Source organism: Callorhinus ursinus, unplaced genomic scaffold (assembly GCF_003265705.2).
Source record: "Callorhinus ursinus isolate GAN/ISIS: 27379988/994484 unplaced genomic scaffold, GSC_fseal_2.0 scaffold46, whole genome shotgun sequence".
Lineage (NCBI taxonomy): Eukaryota > Metazoa > Chordata > Mammalia > Carnivora > Otariidae > Callorhinus > Callorhinus ursinus.
The window spans coordinates 4,841,074-4,859,441 of NW_027397108.1; the positions used below are offsets into that span (position 1 = coordinate 4,841,074).

General features: G+C 39.3%; 2 protein-coding genes across 3 annotated transcripts in view; one reads left to right on the forward strand and one right to left on the reverse strand.

Moving 5' to 3' along the window:
- Window positions 1-18,368, forward strand: part of BCO1 (beta-carotene oxygenase 1) — a 131,500-nt gene that overhangs the window by 792 nt on the left and 112,340 nt on the right. Inside the window, 1 exon segment of the mRNA XM_025860387.2 lies at window positions 17,303-17,574. The gene's annotated coding sequence lies outside the window, so the exon portion shown is untranslated.
- On the reverse strand, window positions 3,984-17,933 carry GCSH (glycine cleavage system protein H). Of its 2 annotated transcripts, none has more exons than XM_025860402.2 (5): window positions 17,661-17,933; window positions 13,989-14,068; window positions 12,719-12,782; window positions 7,107-7,178; window positions 3,984-4,857 (listed from the first exon to the last, which is right to left on the reverse strand). In XM_025860402.2, exons 1-5 carry the CDS (start codon window positions 17,806-17,808, stop codon window positions 4,760-4,762), a joined length of 462 nt encoding a protein of 153 aa, XP_025716187.1. In that variant the 5' UTR covers window positions 17,809-17,933; the 3' UTR covers window positions 3,984-4,759. The 2 variants fall into 2 exon arrangements, with proteins under 2 accessions (XP_025716187.1, XP_025716186.1); XM_025860401.2 differs by having other exon boundaries at window positions 7,107-7,238.

The following is an 18,368-nucleotide window of genomic DNA, read 5'->3' on the forward strand; positions in this document are numbered from 1 at the left end:
ACTGTGATAAAGAGGCATTTGGAAGATAGCTGTGTATTACTACTTTTTTTTTTTTTTAAACAGAACCCACAGTAGTAATTAGAATGCCTGGAAAGTCTACGGAAAGACTATTGTGTAATTATTCTGGGATGTTAGAACAAAGTACTTTTCTAGATATTACTACTTTTTTAGGTGTAATTTCTTTGCCTAAAATATGCATATTTGGGTCTTGTATCTCACAACCAGGAAGAAATGGTAGGCCTTCATACTTGTAAAAACAATTGTACAAAACTGCATTACTTCATTGCACATTTTTAAAACATAAAACGTTCATAAATTTAAATGGTAGGAAAGTATCATAAATGTTGGCATTTAAAAATGTCACACCCCAGGCCACCTGGGTGGCTTAGGCAGTTAAGTGTCCCAGTCTCTACTTGGCTCAGGTCCTGATCTCATGGTTATGAGATTGAGCCCTGCATCAGGCTCTGCGCTCACTGGGGAGTCTGCTTGGATATTCTCTCCCTCCGCCCCTTACCCCACTCGTGCACTCTCCCTTTCCAATAAGTAAAATCTTAAAAATAAAAATGTTACAACCCTTTGAAAGGTACTGAAAGAAATCTAGTAAGTTTGATACCCATCAACATCTATTTAAAAATATAAACTAATTAAAAAGATAGAATTTTTTTTCTTAAATTCATAATTTTATTTTTTTTAAATATTTTTTATTTGAGAGAGAGAGAATGAGAGAGAGAGAGCACATGAGAGGGGGGAGGGTCAGAGGGAGAAGCAGACTCCCTGCAGAGCAGGGAGCCCTATGCGGGATTCGATCCCGGGACTCCAGGATCATGACCTGGGCCGAAGGCAGTCACTTAACCAACTGAGCCACCCAGGCGCCTTCGTTATTGTATTCTTAATTCTACTTCCTACACAACTTTATTCTAACATTTATGGTCAAATGGTCAAGACTTAATTGAGTAGTCTTGTCAATTTGATGTGCAAAAAGAAACAAATTTGAAAGTGAAACTTAAAACACCATAAGGCGAAAACAGTCCATTGTTTTTCCAGATCGAGAATTGGCTTTATCCCTACTCAGTTGACAAACAGTAGGAATATATTAAATGTGTTGATAAATATTAATGTTGCTGGAAGTATATCGGAATGAAATGGGTGGCACTGTTCCTCCCCTCTGCAATTCTTGTATCTGGATAAACGTCACATACTGCTAGAATGAGACAGATTCAGCCCCAATTTTATTCATTTTTTAAACATATATAATGAGATACCTTGTTCATATGAAGATGCACACGGAAGAGGTTTTGTTATAGCAGTTTCTCAAGTTTTTAAGAACTCCTTTCCACAGAGAAATCAGTTAACAAAATTTGAAATCTCCTGACTAGCAGAAGGCTTTGTTACCCACTCATTAAAGCTACTTTCTGTTTCTGGGAAGTATACCAAAAATTTTAACGAAGTATTTTACTAAATGACTCTTAATTAACATGACTGTAAGCATGTTCTCATGAAGCACATGTGGAAAGTTGGAAGATGGTAACTGATTTCCTTTACAGTAACTGTGCCTGCACACCTTGCTTTTAAATGGGCTAGTGGTAATCACTGTTGAAGTTTAGCAGGTAAAAACCTGATAGCATGACTGAGCAGAAACATGAAGGGACAATTGTTTTGTAATTACAGACTGAATCAAGATATCAGGAGCTCTAGTAGAATAAGGTCCTAGAATTGGCCAAGGAATGTTTCAACAACAGAAAGATGGAGGCAAGAGATAGATGAAAACTGTATTTTCTATTTAATTTTTCTGTGAACCTAAACCTGGCCTAGAAAGGGAAAATATTGATGGGGATAGATAGTAGTAAAGCCATTTGCAGGGAAGAATTTAATCTCCTTGTAAAGTGAGGGCCCTTTCTGAGGAAGGCATATGTGTGACTGGGTCTGAAAGAATAGTGATTGTTAAGCAGTAATAAGGACAGTTACATGGGAGAGGGAGAGGGAACACAAGCAGTGGGAGTGGCAGAGGGAGAAAAAAGCCTCCCTGCGGAGCAGGGAGCCCCATGTGGGGCTTCATCCCAGGACCCTGGGATCATGACCTGAGCCGAAGGCAGATAGATGCTTAACCAACTGAGCCACCCAGGTGCCCCAAGATTTATTTATTTTAGAGAGAACACAGAAGCAGGGGGAGGGGTAGAGGGAGAATTTCAAGCAGACTCTCTGCTGAGGTCAGAGCCTGATGCAGGCAGATCCCAGAACCCTAAGATCATGACCCCACTGAAACCAAGAATCAGATGCTCAACCAGCTGAGCCACCCAGGCACCCCTAGTAGTTTTTTTTTTTTTTAAGATTTTATTTATTTGAGAGAGCGAGAATGAGAGAGAGAGCGCACATGAGAGGGGGGAGGGTCAGAGGGAGAAGCAGACTCCCTGCTGAGCAGGGAGCCCGATGTGGGACTTGATCCCGGGACTCCAGGATCATGACCTGAGCCGAAGGCAGTCGCTTAACCAACTGAGCCACCCAGGCGCCCGCCCCTAGTAGTTTCTTTCTTAAAACTTAACATTGTCAACTTCTTTAAACTTGGAGAGGTGATAAAATTTTTAAGGTGATAAAAAGATTTTTGTAATACCTCTAGGGTAACCTGTTCTGTTTCTTGAGTTTTAATTATTAGCAAGCATTACTCAAAACCTTTATTAAAATGCTCTATTAAGACCAAAACCATTCAAAAGGAATTATGAGGTCAAGGAAATTAAATTCTCTCTTGATTTACTGTTTGGAAGGCCATTCAACGCCTGTTATTTTTGGCAGCACTACGATACAAATGAGGGTTGAAATGGTTCTGTATTCTAAATAGCAAGAGAGCAAGTTGCCATACTGTTCAGCTCTTTGAAAAAGCTCAAAGGGAGCCTAACAAAGCAAGCATGTGTCTTTGGGAAAGGATGGGAGAATAAAAACTGCCCATCTCTTTCAGATTATAATCACTGATGTCCTTTCACTCTGGAATTGCCATTTTTGCATACTTCCCTCCTTTAGAACATTCATTCTCCCTCCCTACAATCCCTATTCCAGTATAAGTATTTTTATAGTAACACTAGCTAAAGAACTGATAAAGAATGGACCAGGAAATGTGAAAATCCTAACCATGGATTTTTAAGTGTCCAGCTCTTTAAGTGTCTTACCCTCTCTACTACCTTTCTTTCCTGTGAAATGGTGGTATTTATGGATCTGTCCTACCTAGCTCTGGATATTGCTTTAATCATCAAAGAAGGTAATGTATGAGAGTACTTCAAAACAAAAGAGTAAATCTATGTAATTATTACTCATTCTGTTTCTAAAGCAGAGTAAATTAATTTTTAATAACTAAAAATTGACTAATTATACAAACAAGGAAAACAGTCATCCAAAATATTTTCAATACTTTCTTGATAAGGATGCAAAGATATAGCTCAGCAGTGACATGGCCCTTAAAGGATGGTTTCTCTCTCCTGAGGAGCAGGAAATATTTGTTATTTACCTACCTATTTCATCTCGGTTTTCACATTTGCAGTTTATTCACCGTCAGAAGGTGGTAGTATTTGAATACATCCCTTTTCCTGCATTAACTGGGAAAAATGATAGAGGTTTGTCTGCTCTTGCTATGTGTATGTGTATATTTATATATATTTACAGTTTTGTGTGTATATATAATATCCCCTTCAAAATATCAGCATATTATACTTGGCTTAGAAAATATGCTATTTAGCTACTTAAAAACACCAGTGGGCACTGTAAATTTGCTTAAGCTGCGAAGAATATTCACTAAGTCAATGTGCGAGCTCATAAAAAGTTTCACTATGTCCATTTCTGTTCCCACTAAAGTGGAAACCTGAATGTGGTTTACTTTCTTAAGGATGCCAAGTGTTGTGCTTATCCAACTTTTACCTTTCCTTGTTTTCCTCTTCTGTCTTCTAACCTAGAAGCATTACAAAAAACAAAACAAAACACCACAAAACAAAAACCACCGGTCAGTGCTTTCTTTGTGATTATATTAAAGATGACCAAAAATGGTACTTAATGCTATCAGGCAATTAGGTCTTTAAGAAAAACCAGATTTGTGACTAAAAGGAAACATTTTCTTGGAACCTTTCATTGCTATGGCTTAAATTTCCTTTTAAAAAAAAAAACTTTCCATAAGTTAAAATTAGCATTTTCACAAATACTAGCAGAGTCACTAAATGAAGTATTAAAACAAAAAACATGAATAACGAAGAAGTTGAATGTTTTATTATTAAACTATCTTCCTGCAAGGCTGTTGCTTCATTGTATAAAAATAGCACCAGCAAGTGCAGTATATTGCAAAATTAAGGTAGTATTGTTCTTTATCTGACACATACAACTAACAAACCTTTCTCTACTGCCAGTTATGTCCAATGGAAAGATTATTTAAGCATTTTGACCCCCATCCAGGGATAGATGTAAGCTTAAGGCTTAAGGCAACAATGTCATCCTTGAATTACATAATTTTTATAACTAGTTTTTAACCAAAGATAATTTCAGGATTCTGAATATTATAACTGGAGCATAAAAATCAGAGGGTGTTGCAAAACAGATGCATGTTGTGTTTTTCTGCAATCATTATAAAGTTAAGGGGTATTTTCTTCCATTAGCATTGTTGCAAGTAGTTTCTTTCTCCACTGGTATTGCTAATAGTTGCTATTTTAAATCCTCTGTGTACCACTAATTTAAGACAACTATGCTAGATTAAGTTGTTTCATACTAGTTTTATTTAGGGGTTCCATTTTCACTCCTCAATAGATTTTATGTATTTCTCATATGCTTCTTCACTCATTAATTCATCCAGTTCTGAAGGATCACTGAGTGCTATCTTGATCAGCCAACCTGCAACCGAAAAAAAGTATCATATTCCAAATTACCTTTTTAAATTGATCTAGTATTCTTTACATAAATCACTCATTATTCAAGGAGCTTTATATTTTAGCCCTAAGAATTCAGTTAATATCCTTGCATATCACAACTGAAAAGAATTAAAGCCAGAATAGATTCTACTATAATGGATTAAGAACTCTTAACCTCAAACCTGTCAGAATGGCTATAATAAAAAAACACAAAAAACAAAAAATGTTGACTAGATGTGGAGAAAAAGAAACCTCTGTGCACTGTTGGTGGGAATGCAAACTGGTGCAGCCACTGGAAGACAGTATGGAGGTGCCCCCAAAAGTTAAACCCTATGATCCAATATTTGCACTACTGAGTATTTATCCAAAGAATGCAAAAACTAATTCAAAAGGCTATATGCATCCCTATGTTTACTGAAGCATTATTTAAAATAGCCAAACTATGGAGCAGCCCAAGTGTCCATCAACAGATGAATAGATGAAGATGTGGTGTATATATTTGTGCGTTTGTGTATAAAATGGATAATTACTCAGCCATTAAGAAAAATATGAAATCTTGCCATTTGCAACAACATGGATGGTGCTAGATAGTATAATGTTAAGCAAAATAAGTCAGTCGGAGAAAGACAACACAGGATTTCAATCATATGTGGAATTTTTTTAAAGTAGGCTGCACACCCAGCATGGAGCCCAACATGGGGCTTGAACTCATGACCCCAATCAAGACCTGAGCTGAGGTCAAGAGTTGGATACTTAACTGACTGAGCCACCCAGAAACCCCTCATATGTGGAATTTATGAAACAAAACAAACAAAGGAAAAAAAAAAAGAGACTCTTCAGTATAGAGAACAAACTGATAATTATCAGGGCAAGGTAGGTGGAAGGATGGATGAAATATGGCATGGGGATTAAAGAGTACATTTATTGGGCGCCTGGGTGGCTCAGTTGCTTAAGCGACTGCCTTCGGCTCAGGTCATGATCCTGGAGTCCCGGGATCGAGTCCTGCATTGGGCTCCCTGCTCAGTGGGGAGTCTGCTTCTCCCTCTGACCCTCTTCCCTCTCGTGCTCTCTATCTCTCATTCTCTCTCTCTCGCAAATAAATAAATAAAATCTTTTAAAAAAAGTACATTTATCATGATAAGCTATGAGTAATGTGTAGAATTGCTGAATCACTATATTGTACACCTGAAACTAATATAAACACTATGTTAACAATACTAGAATTAAATTTTTAAAAATTAAAAACAACAAAAAAACCTCAAGTTGTCGCAACCATCAACAACATTGAGGGATCCAAATATACAAGACCAGGGATATCTTTCTTTAACAGAAGGAACACCAACACTGTAACTGCTGAGGTGAAGGGGAGGAGGGAGCAGAAAGCACTACTAGAGTTAGAAGGGCTAGGTGACAGGCAACAGAGAACTACAAGCTAATCTTAATTTTGTAATTCATGTACAAAATGGAGAAAACTGCTGCTACCATACTTCACTGGGTTATTAAGAAGATGAAAATGTGACAAAACTGATGCAATACGTATTATTCTATTACCACCTTTATGTCTGAAGAGTTAAATACTTTGAAAAGTGTTCATAAAAAGTCTATACCTGTAATACTAAGAACTCTGTAAAAGAAGGCAATGCTTTTATTGACAGAGATCTTAAAGCTAACCTTTTTTTTTTCAAAGATTTTATTTATTTAAGAGAGAGAGAATGAGAGACAGCACGAGAGGGAAGAGGGTCAGAGGGAGAAGCAGACTCCCCGCCAAGCAGGGAGCCCAACGCAGGACTCGATCCCAGGACTCCAGGATCATGACCTGAGCCGAAGGCAGTCACTTAACCAACTGAGCCACCCAGGCGCCCCTTAAAGCTAACCTTATATATTCAGCTAATCTGTGTTTCCCTTTTTTAAAGCAAAATATCCCTATCTCGTATCAAAAAGAGGGGCGCCTGGGTGGCTCAGTCGTTAAGCGTCTGCCTTCAGCTCAGGTCATGATCCCAGGGTCCTGGGATCAAGCCCCGCGTCCAGCTCCTTGCTCTGCGGGAAGCCTGCTTCTCCCTCTCCCACTCCCCCTGCTGGTGTTCCCTCTCTCGCTGTGTCTCTCTGTCAAATAAATAAAATCTTAAAAAAAAAAAAGTACAAAAAGATAGCTAAATCTGCTAAAGCTTGCTTTAAACTCTAAATGTTAACTGCAGCAATAATCCTTTGAAAACATTTCTAGCAACAACTTACCATCTTCATAACAAGATTTGTTGACAAGTCCTGGATTTTCTGCAAGAGCTTCATTAATTTCAGTTACTTCTCCTGACAGAGGAGAATACAGTTCACTAGCAGCTTTCACACTTTCCAAAGCACCAAACTCATCTAAATTGAGAAAATTAAGATATTAAATATCAAAAGTCAGTGACCTGAAAATATAAAATAGGGATAAGTGGTCACCTTTAATACAGGCACGATAAAACATTCTAAATATCTTTAAAGATTTTACTTATTTATTTGAGAGAGATACAAGAGAGAGCACAAGCAGGGAGAAGGAGAAGCAGACTCTCTGCTGAGCAGGGAGCCTGACACAGGGCTTGATCCCAGGACCCTGGGATCATGACCTGAGCCAAAGGCAGACACTTAACTGACTGAGCCACCCAGGTGCCCCCAAAGCATTCTTAATATCTTTAACTAAAAAAAAAAAAAAAAAAAAAAAAAAGTTTTGTCATGCTCATATCACCTGTGTGAAGGGTATAAATATCCTCAGTTAAGTGGACCTGTTTTTAGACGGAATCAACAACAAATGGTGATGTATCTAAATACCAGATGTACTTAAACCCAGTAAAACTCAATGAAAATGAAATTTTAGGAGATTCCAGTAATGGTGAAGTACCTCATCAGACCAGCCTTCTTACAGATAACAATTATAAACTCTGAACAAAACAAAAAACAATTATATGAAGGCTCTGAAGGGTGACCAAAGGAGTCAATCCTTAAAAGGGGCCCAAACTGAGTGAGATCTTCTTTTATATAATTTGTACTGATAACACTGCCCCATTCAAAGCACACAGTTTCACCAGAACACAGAGAAAACCAGTCTTATTTGCTTGAGAGGTCAGAGGATGGAACGTGGGCCAGCGAAGGTGGCTGGAAACTGAGGGTTGAAATCCTATAAAGAAGGGAGCCATGGTCAAGAGAAAAAGTAGTCAACAGATGCTAAAAGGACCCATAGACCCACATACTGGAATAAGCAGAGAACCTAAAAGTAACTATTACAAATATGTTCAGATTTTTAAAAAGATCATCATGTGTGAACACATGGGGGAATACCTGCAAAGAAATTGAAATTTTAAAAACGGACATTCTACAACTGAAGTATAATATCTAAAATAAAATTCACTGGGTGGCAGTAACAGCAGAAGGGGTCAGTGAATGTGAAGAAAGAGCACGTGAAATTAACCATATTTCAGTCTTTTGAATGAAAAAAGACTGAAAAATTAACAGAGCCTTGGTCACCTCTGGGACAACACTGAGTGATCTGAACTGAATGATACTGAGAATAAAATATACCCAAATGTGTGGGATATAGCTAAAATAGTGCTTAGAAGGCAATTATCTTTAGGTCTCATTTACAAAGAACATCTTAAAAATCAATGACCTGGGTTCTAGAGACACTAGAAAATGAACAATAGCAGTCAGTTCATGGAAAGGAGACAACACTTGAAAGAAGGGACAATAGTGATTTTTGATTTTTTTTTTAAAGATTATTTATTTATTTGCCAGAGAGAGAGAGACACAGTGAGAGAGGGAACACAAGCAGGGGGAGAGGGAGAGGGAGAGGGAGAAGGAGAAGCATGCTTCCCGCGGAGCAGAGAGCCTGATGCGGGGCTCGATCCCAGGACCCTGGGATCATGACCTGAGCCGAAGGCAGACGCTTAACGACTGAGCCAAATGACTTTTGGCCTGAAGACAGGCACCAATCTTTGCCATTTGGGGCAGACAAAATTCTGAGAGAAAATCTCAGTCTGAATTGGCATAAGGGACCAGAAGACAAGTTGAGGCCGCCATAACTACTGGAAAGTGAGGTGGGAAAGCCCAAGGAGAGAGACTAAAAGGGAGAGCCCCAAATCCTGTGTATAAACTCTGTCCAGGTCTCTGAATGATGCCTGAGCCATGCATGCACAGCTGGTGTCCCACCTAAGGCTAAAAGAATTAAACTTAGATTTTAGCTGCTACCGATCACAAGGGAGACAGCGTTTTATAGTATGGGTAAAAAAGTACTTACTAAAACAAAGCCCCAATTTTCTACCTAAGGAAAAATTAGATAGAGAAATTAAGTCTAATTTGAAGGAAGAAAACAAAGCTAGGAGCATGAAATAAATGGACTATAAAAAAATTAACGGTAAAAATTTGCTTCTTTCAGGATTAATATGATTAATAGCTAACAAGACTGATGAAAAAAAAGAGAGAAAACACACAAATTACCACATCTTTACTACTGAATTTGACAACCTGGAAAAATTCCCCCCAAAATATAAGGAAATCAAAGATAATGTAGAAAATATGAACAGCCTTATATCTATTAAAGAAATTAAGTTTGTATCAAAAACCTTACCAGAAAGAAATCATCTGACTCAAGATTTAACTGATTAATTCTATCAAACATTTAAGGAAGAAATAATACCAATCTTGCACATTCTTTCAGAAAAAGAGAGAAGGTGAGAACATTTCCAAACTTAGTCTAAGAGGCCTATACAGGGATGCCTGGGTGGCTCAGTTGGTTAAGTGTCTGCCTTCGGCTCAGGTCATGATCCCAGGGTCCTGGAATTGAGTCCCAGATCGGGCTCCTTGCTCTGCAGGGAGCCTGCTTCTCCCTCTGTTTGATGGTACCCCCCTGCTTGTGCTCTCTCTCACTCTGGCAAATAAATAAATAAAAATCTTAAAAAAACAAAAACAAAAAAAAGCAAGAGGTCAATATAACTAATTCCAAAATCTGACAAAGCCATTGTAAAAGACCAATCTCTCTAACAAATATTAATACAAAAATGATTAATTAGCAAATCAAATCCCACAGTATATTTTTAAAGGTAATTTTTACATCATAACTACCAGGAGTGCAAATCTGGTTAAACATTTAAAAATAACCTTATTCATCACATTAACAGAATAAAGGAGAAAACGCTTATGATCATGTCAGTAAGATGGATAAAACAAATGTGACAAAATTCAACATCTATAAACGATAAAAACTGTCAGCAAACTAGATGGAAAGGAACCTCCTCATCTGATAATGAGATTCTATCAAAAACCCCCAGCTAACTATCATGCCTAAATGATGAAATCTTAATGCATTCTCAAGATCAGGAACAAGGCCAAAGCAATGATGTCTACCTCACTGCTTCTATACCACATTATACCGAGGGCTCAGTATATAAGGCAAGAAAAAGAAAGAAAATGCATAAATATTGAAAAGAAATAAAGTTCTTTATTTACAGATTACATTATTGTTTACATAGAAGATTCAAAGGAATCTATAAAACTGTTAAGAAACAGTCAATTTAATAATGCTTGAAAATGGAAGCAAAAACTATATAAAGTTTCAAGAAGAAAACACGGAGAATACCTTTGCAAACTTGGTATAGGCCAAAGTTGCTCAAACTTTCTTGGTTCATAGTGCCCTAAGTATCTTAGTAATATATTTTTCATTTTTAACTACAAGTATTTACTGATAATGTGTGTCTGTTGCATACTATACAAGTTCTCTATCAGGGAATCAGACTGAACACCACACTGTCTTACTGATGATCCTTGCTTACTCTCATGCAATATTTGCTTCAAAGACACATTACCCAAGATAACACAGATCTAATATTGGATAACTTAACTCTATTGAGCTATCAGTGTGTGGTGTCCAAAAGAGACTGAAAATTTTAACTATCCCATAGCTCTAGGGCATATAGGATGGGAACCATGGAGACAAAGATTTCTTAGAAAAGATGCAATGTTCTGTACATAAATAAAAACATTAATAACTTGGACTTGTTAAAAATTAAAAGCTTATCAAAAGAACAGTTAAAATGAAAAGACAAAATAACAAACTATGACAAAATTTCACAAAATATAGATCTGAAAAAGGATTTGTACCTAGAATATATAGAATGCCTAAAAATCAATGGTAAAAAGACAACACAAATAAATTGGAAAAGGCTTGACTAGAGACTACAAACAGATGTGAGTGGCAAAAAGCACATGGAAGGGGGTACTCAAAAATAATTTGTCATCTCACAGTGAGATCTGCAGTACCTAGAACTCTCTCATATTGCTGGTGAGAATGTAAAATGGTACAACCACTTTGGGACCCTGTTTGGCAATTTCTTAAAAAGTTAAAACATACAACTACTATACTACAAGCCACAAATTCCACTCATATATATATGCATATATATACACATATACACACACATATATATACCCAAGAGAAATGAACACATCTACAAACAAGACTTCAACAAAAAAGTTTATAGTAGCTTTATTTCTAATAGCTAAAAACTAGAAACACGGAAATCCATCAACAGGAGAAAAGATTAAAATGTTACCTAATGGTACGCTACTCAGCAATAAAAAAAATAAACTACTGGTCACTCAACATAAATCTCAAAATCATGACACTGGACAAAAGAAGCCAGACATAATATAAAAACTGTGTGGTTCCTTTTGAATGAAGTTTAAATAATAGACAAAACTAACCTATGGTGTCAGAAATCAGAGAACAGGTTGTCTTGAGAAGGGTTTTAATTGGCAAGGCTTACACAGTGTTTACGTTTGTCAGAACTCACTGGATTGTAGACTTCATGCATTCACTGTATGTAAATTTTTCATCAATTTTCTAAAAGCCTTTAGCAGAAAAGTTTAAAGACAGTATTCACTAGGGATATTTATGTTAACGTAAGTTTTTTAAGCATAGAAACCAGGTTCATGCTGCTCACTTGCTATAAAGAGATGTTCAGAAACAGGATCTCTTGCTTGAGAGCAGCAGAGTGGGTACAAAATATCATGAGAAAACAAGAACAACTGTTCTCTGATGTAGAGAACACAGGAAAATGGACAAAGATTATTAATCACAACAGGATCTTGTTATGGCATCGGAAAAGGTTCCTATGAAGACCTTCAAAAAAGAGGGATATGACCTAATATTATATGAGAGCCAGGAAGCAGAAAAAGTTCAAACAAGATAAATGATGGGGAGGGCGCCTGGGTGGCTCAGTCGGTTAAGCGACTGCCTTCGGCTCAGGTCATGATCCTGGAGTCCTGAGATTGAGTCCCACATCGGGCTTCCTGCTCAGCAGGGAGTCTGCTTCTCCCTCTGACCCTCTTCCCTCTCATTCTCTCTCTCTCAAATAAATAAATAAATAAATCTTAAAAAAAAAAGATAAATGATGGGGAAAGTTTAAGCAGAAAAAAAAAAACATGGCCAATATTGTCAAAGATACCTAGAAAAAGATTCTTTACTGTCTCCAAAGGAAAACAGATTTTACCTTCTCATCCTACTTTTGGATATGGCCATTTGAGAAAGTGATGCTTGAAGATTTTGCTGCCATTTTGTGACCTCTGACACACTGAGGCAGAAAAAGTATGAAAAGAGGTCATGTCCTTGATGAGCCTTCACTGTGCCACTAAGCCAATCCCCTGTATCCACCTATCTCCAGACTCCTTGAGGGAGAAAAACCCCAACTTTAATCTTTTAGATGAGTTTTCTATTACTTGAGTAAAAAGCACTCTAACTGGTCCTAGGTGCAAACAAGTTATTATTCAAGGTAAAGAAAACTTACGGCATGGATAATATACCAAGATGAGAAAAATACCTTGTTTGTTCAGTTTTGTCCCAACTTCAGGCAGACTACAGTAAACAACATCTCCCAGAGCTTCCTAAAACAAACAAAACACAAACCTTTAAGAAATCAAATTAAACCTCCTAGTGAATAGAAACAAGTCAAACACTAACCTTCTATAATTCAGATAGTACATATTTTACACTCCAGGGGCCACATTCTTTAGTTTTTCTTACAACTCTTCAAAAATGCAAAACATTCTTAGCTCAGGACCTGTAAGAAAACAGGCCACCAGCTAGCCTGGCCCACAAGCAGCAGTGACTCCTGTCATAAACCATATCCCCCTCATCCCCCCCATATACTAGCTCCTCTGAGAACAAACACCTTGTGCTTTTCTACCTTTGCAGTTTTGCTTAGGCCATTTCCCCTGCTGTATTTGCTAAAATCCTACCCACTGATCTGTAAATCATAGTCCTCATACCTTGTACTCCCTGAAGATCTTGATTCCAAGTTAAGAAGTGAGCTCTCCATCAGGTGAGTTACAACCTTTGTACTATGCACGTTATCCATCATATGTTTTGCGTGTCATTTTCCATGTAGGTGATTCCCCTCATAGATAAAACTCCAGGAGGTGAAGACACTTGTACAGTGTTGTACACAGTACCCTGTACTGGGCCTCAGTATGTACACAGGCCAGTGATGATAACAATTGTCATTGATGCTCAATACCTGAGATCCCAACACTTCTGAAGACTACTATATACTCCTATCAGTTAACAGTTTCCCCTTCTTGCCCCACCGCCCCCCACAGCCCCAGCTGAAAATCACTGACTCATACTTGCTATTTGGCTTCTCATTTTCTTCTGAATAATTTCTCATTATGGGATCAGTGGGGATAGTGAAATTAAAGAAAAAGATTGGCTACATAAAAGGTTTGCCTTTGTCTAATCTGTGCCAGTCTAGGTTTTCCTTCTTTATCCCTTGGGGTTGTGCATGTATCACAGTATCCACACTGTCAACACTCCCAACGCCTTCTGCTTGCTCTTATTTTTTCCTTAACTGCCCAAAGATGAAACATTTCTTTCTTGAATAAGGTGTTTACTTCTAAGTGTTAACCTTTTAATAATCTCTTAAAGCACTATATACTGCTCTAACTAAATTTATATTTTTACTTGTTTACTTCATTGATGTTCTTTAAAGGGCCCAAAATAATAAGGGGCAGAATAAACAATCTTTAAAAGGTAGAGCAATCCAATTTAGGCAAGAGCACACTGTTTTAAGTTATTTCAAGACAATCCAATACCTGTGCAAAATTGCTGATTCCCACTGTTCCAATACCATTTTCTGTTGTTATCCATTCATGTTTGTCTGTGAATTTACGCACTAAAATAGAAGATCAATATTTCAGAAAAGCAGTGGTATCACTTCTTAAAAAGCACTTTTCATATCAATACTGTCAAAAGGCAAGACTTTCCCAGTATGTGTTTGACTTAACACTGCATTTCAATAATACACTGCCCAGAAAAAACCAGATCACATGAAAAGACGGAACATCTCAAGAGTAGTATCATTTAGGCAAAGATGGCTTGATGTGAATAACACCTTGTGCATCTTTTGGAGATTTGGTTATTCCAACATTAGTCTAAATTACACATACAAACTATTTTGGAGCGTACTTCAAAATGTATACTCATCTATTACTGGTCTGTCTTACAGAAGGTAGTCTGTCCCTCTGTAGACTTGGGGTGAGGGAGCATAAATGCTCATAATGCTTATAAATGATTTAACCTGAAGAAAAAAAAATGTGCCTCTTTAGGTAGAGTTGACCTAAGAGGGCTTCACTGCATCGTGGTTATAAAGTGGAATCTTACATGAATGAAATTGACCTGCAACAATTACAACTTGACTAAGTTCTTAAAATTCCATTTTCATTGAATTCAAGCCTGCCCTTGAAGAAAGTGGCTACTATCATTTAAAGAAACAAACTATAAGATCAGAACTCAACAGTCACCTCAGAGCTAAGGCATTAACTGGTGGAAAGTCAAGTTCTGCTCAACATTCAATGGACAGGTTAGCCCTTGGCTTTATGAGCTTCTTTTCTTCAAAGACATGGCCGAACTATTCAAGGATTCCTAGAAAAAAGACTGACCAAAGTTCAAGACATGTGAAAAAAGCTATTTAGAATTTAATGTTAGTAGTACTTGCTTTAAAGAATAAATAATTTTTTTAAAAAAGCATAATGCTACCTTCTTAAATATTATGTTACCACATTCTGAGGCCAAGTATTTTTCCAAAAACAATGCCTCAGAAGTTAATAGGACAATGATTCATCAATTCACATGCTGTATTTGAGTAAGCCTTTCTGGTTCACTCTTACCCCTTACCCACAAGAGAGTTGTACTTAAAACAGCATTGAAATGCTTTGATTACACAGCTCTGATACACAGCAGAATGTAACTTACTGCTTTCTTTTTCCCTTAATCATTAAAAAACTTTAATTTCATATTCTTCACTGTAAGAAGTTGTAAAATCTGTCACAAAGGAACTTGCTTTGCTTCATTCCACTTCAAATAACTAAATGCTTCAGGTCAATCTGATCTTTCCGTAAAGTTTCTAACTTGGTGTTCTGACTGCAACTCTCTCCCCCACTGCCTTTTCTTGAGTACTTCAAGTTAGAATTTCTTTCCTGCCAGAAGCCTTCTGTAGCCCTCCAAGGTTCCTAGGCCATCCAACTGACTCCTACAGCACTCTGTACCACTCTCTTCAGATCCTGACCCTACAATACACAGCACTTAAGGAGCTACACATATAACCCTTTTGTCCATTCTTCCCAGCAAGGAGATGAAGTACAAAGCAAGCAAGAGCATGGTTTATCTCATTATCTCATTTTCATTTGTATTCCCAGTTCTAACACAGCTTACCAAACAGTAAGCACTCAGAAGTTTAAGGAGTGAAGTAATTCTTTAGTTTTAATTAAGCAGATTCTGAGCAAAATATCTCTGTACATATTTGGCTACACTCAATTCTCCCTATCACTGTTACAACTCTAGAACTGGTCGATTATAATACAAATTATGAAATAATAAATATGACTTCTCTGAGACTACTGTCTCAATTTTGGCCTTGGCATCTTGCCTTATTGTAAAGATAATCTTAGGAGTAAGGTTGCTCACATACACTCAGTTTAACAATTGAACCACAAATTTGGAGAAAAGACAGCAACATTAGTAAGGTAAATGCATGTTAAGTCCACTTAATTTCAAAGTCCGGGAGACTTTTTACAAGGCCAAGCTGTTTAGGCTAAAGACAATGATTAGTTTAATTCTCCTTTAACCCTCAGCCTAATAGGAAAAAAGTGGACAGATTAGGTAAAAATTACTTTCTTACTGAGTCTTTAAGAACATCATTTTTGGCCTCAAAATGAGGCATTTCAGTAATTTATGAAAAGTCTGCATTTTCCTCCTTTCAAAGTCACAAGTCAAGGGGCACCTGGCTGGCTCAGTAGGTGGAGCATGTGACTTGATCTCAGGGTCATGAGTTCAAGCCACACGTGGAGCATGGAGCTTACTAAAAAAAAGTGTTCCAAAGTCACTAGCCAGATAACAAATATTGGCCAATTTTTACCTACTTGATTCTATAATATTTAATAACGAGTAACATTTGCCAAGTACTTACTATGTGTTAGGCTATATGTACAGCAGTTACATTATTTCATTTCATCCTCCCAACAACTCTGCGTGGTAGAGGTATTATCATTTACATTTTTCTGATGAGGGGAACAGACTCAGAAGTTAAGTGACTCTGCCCAAGATCACAGATCTAGTAAGAGGTAGGATCAAAACTGGAACTTGGATCTCTCTGTTCTTAAAAACCTTGGTGTTCAACCAGATCATGGGTTATTACTATTTTGGACAATATTTAACTAGCTAACTGGAAACTGCAAAAAGCCAGCAGTAAGCGTCACACTGAATAACCAAAAAAACCCACCAGACTTGAAATTCATTTCTTCTCTGAGATATGCTTTCCCCTTTGTATTCAAATTGGTGCTTACTGATAGGTGTCACCAACAGAACTAAAGGAATATATTGGCAACGGAAGAGAAGCATCTTTATGTTTCAGACTGGAATAAATGTCAAGTGTTCCATTCCCAAACAGGTTTCTAAGACAGTGAACTTAACGCGACAACAGCCATCACAGGCTTATGCACCCCTAAGAAAGAAGCCTGAGTTCTTGGAGGTGCATTAGCATCTCAATCATTTGTGCACGCAGTAAGAAAACTTTTTCTGAGGTGATAACTGTGCTGAAGTATGGTAGCACAGATGACCAAGACATTTGTGGGCAGGGCCCCCAGTTATTTTAATTGCATGTCCGTATGAGGCCTCATTTCTGTCCCAACACATCCATGACTCAATATAGGTTTTAGTAGAATGTAAGAGTCCCAAAGACTTTATCTCACTGTTTGTAGGAAACAGCCAAATGTTCCAAGTTATGCTCACTTTTGCTAGTAAAAATCTAGCCCCAGTGCTTTAATTACATTAAGCGCTCTATAATTTTACTTTAGAGTTCTCAGTGACAGTCCATGTAGCAAACTAAAGCCTACCATGTCTCCAATTTTAGGGCCCACGATGCACACACACGCGGGATAACCTAAGGTCGCGAAGGAGCTTAGCGACGCTTGCACGGTTCTCCAGCAGCGAGCGGCCGGCGCTCCCGTGGAACGAGCTCGCACTTGGCAGTCGCGCGTGTAGTCCAGGCTTCCTCCTCCTGGCTCCCCAACCCTCAGGACAAAGGCTGCGGTGTCGGCCACGCAACTAGGGATCCCAGCAGTAGAAAGAAGCGTGGGCAGGGGTCGCCTCGCCTGACCCGGGTGTCAGCACTGGGGACTCGAGGTAAGCAGCGACCCGGGGAGGGAGGCGCCCAGCCCTGTTGCCCCAAGCAGCCCGGCTCTCCCCCACGTGCCCGCCCGCGCGCTTACCGGAGAGCAGAGCGGAGCCCGTGCGCAGTGTCCGGACGGCGCCCGCCCTCAGCCCCCAGGGCCGCGTCAGGCACGGTGCGGCGGGCGCGGAGGCGACGCGCAGACTGCAGGCCGCAGCCCGCACGCTCCGCACCGCTCGCAGCGCCATGTTCACAAACGTGCGGGGGTCGCGGTACAAGGGACTCGGGAACCCCAGCCGGCAGGGGCGGGGCAGGGGCGGGGCGGAGGCGGCCCCAGACCGGAGCGAGCCGGAGCGAGCCGGCTGGTCCGGGCCATGGGGGAGGGGCTTTGTGGGGCGGGGGCGGGGACTCCAGGCCGGGCGCGGCCTCGGATAGGGCGACGCGAGCGAGAGGGGCGGGGATATGCGGCCGAATTGCGGCCCGGTAGGAGCAGGCGGTGAGGGGCGGGGCCTAGCGCAGTAGCTGGTAGGAGTCGGGGGCTGCGGTGCGGCGCGGGGCGGGGCAGGACCTCGTTCCCCGGAGTCGCTTTACGGCTAGTGAAAGTGCAAGGTCAGCAGCTCCAGCTTTGCTAGTGTGGGAGACGCCCCGGGGTATTGAGGGGGTTCCCGGCAGAGATGGCTTCGCGGGAGCGCGTTCCTGTGCCGTTGGGTCCCTGCGGTCCCCGGGAAGGTAGTGCCCCTAGTCCTGTTAAAGGATACTCTTCCCCTCCTTCTACAGAGGATCAAGGTCACCCAGAGCAGGGTTCATA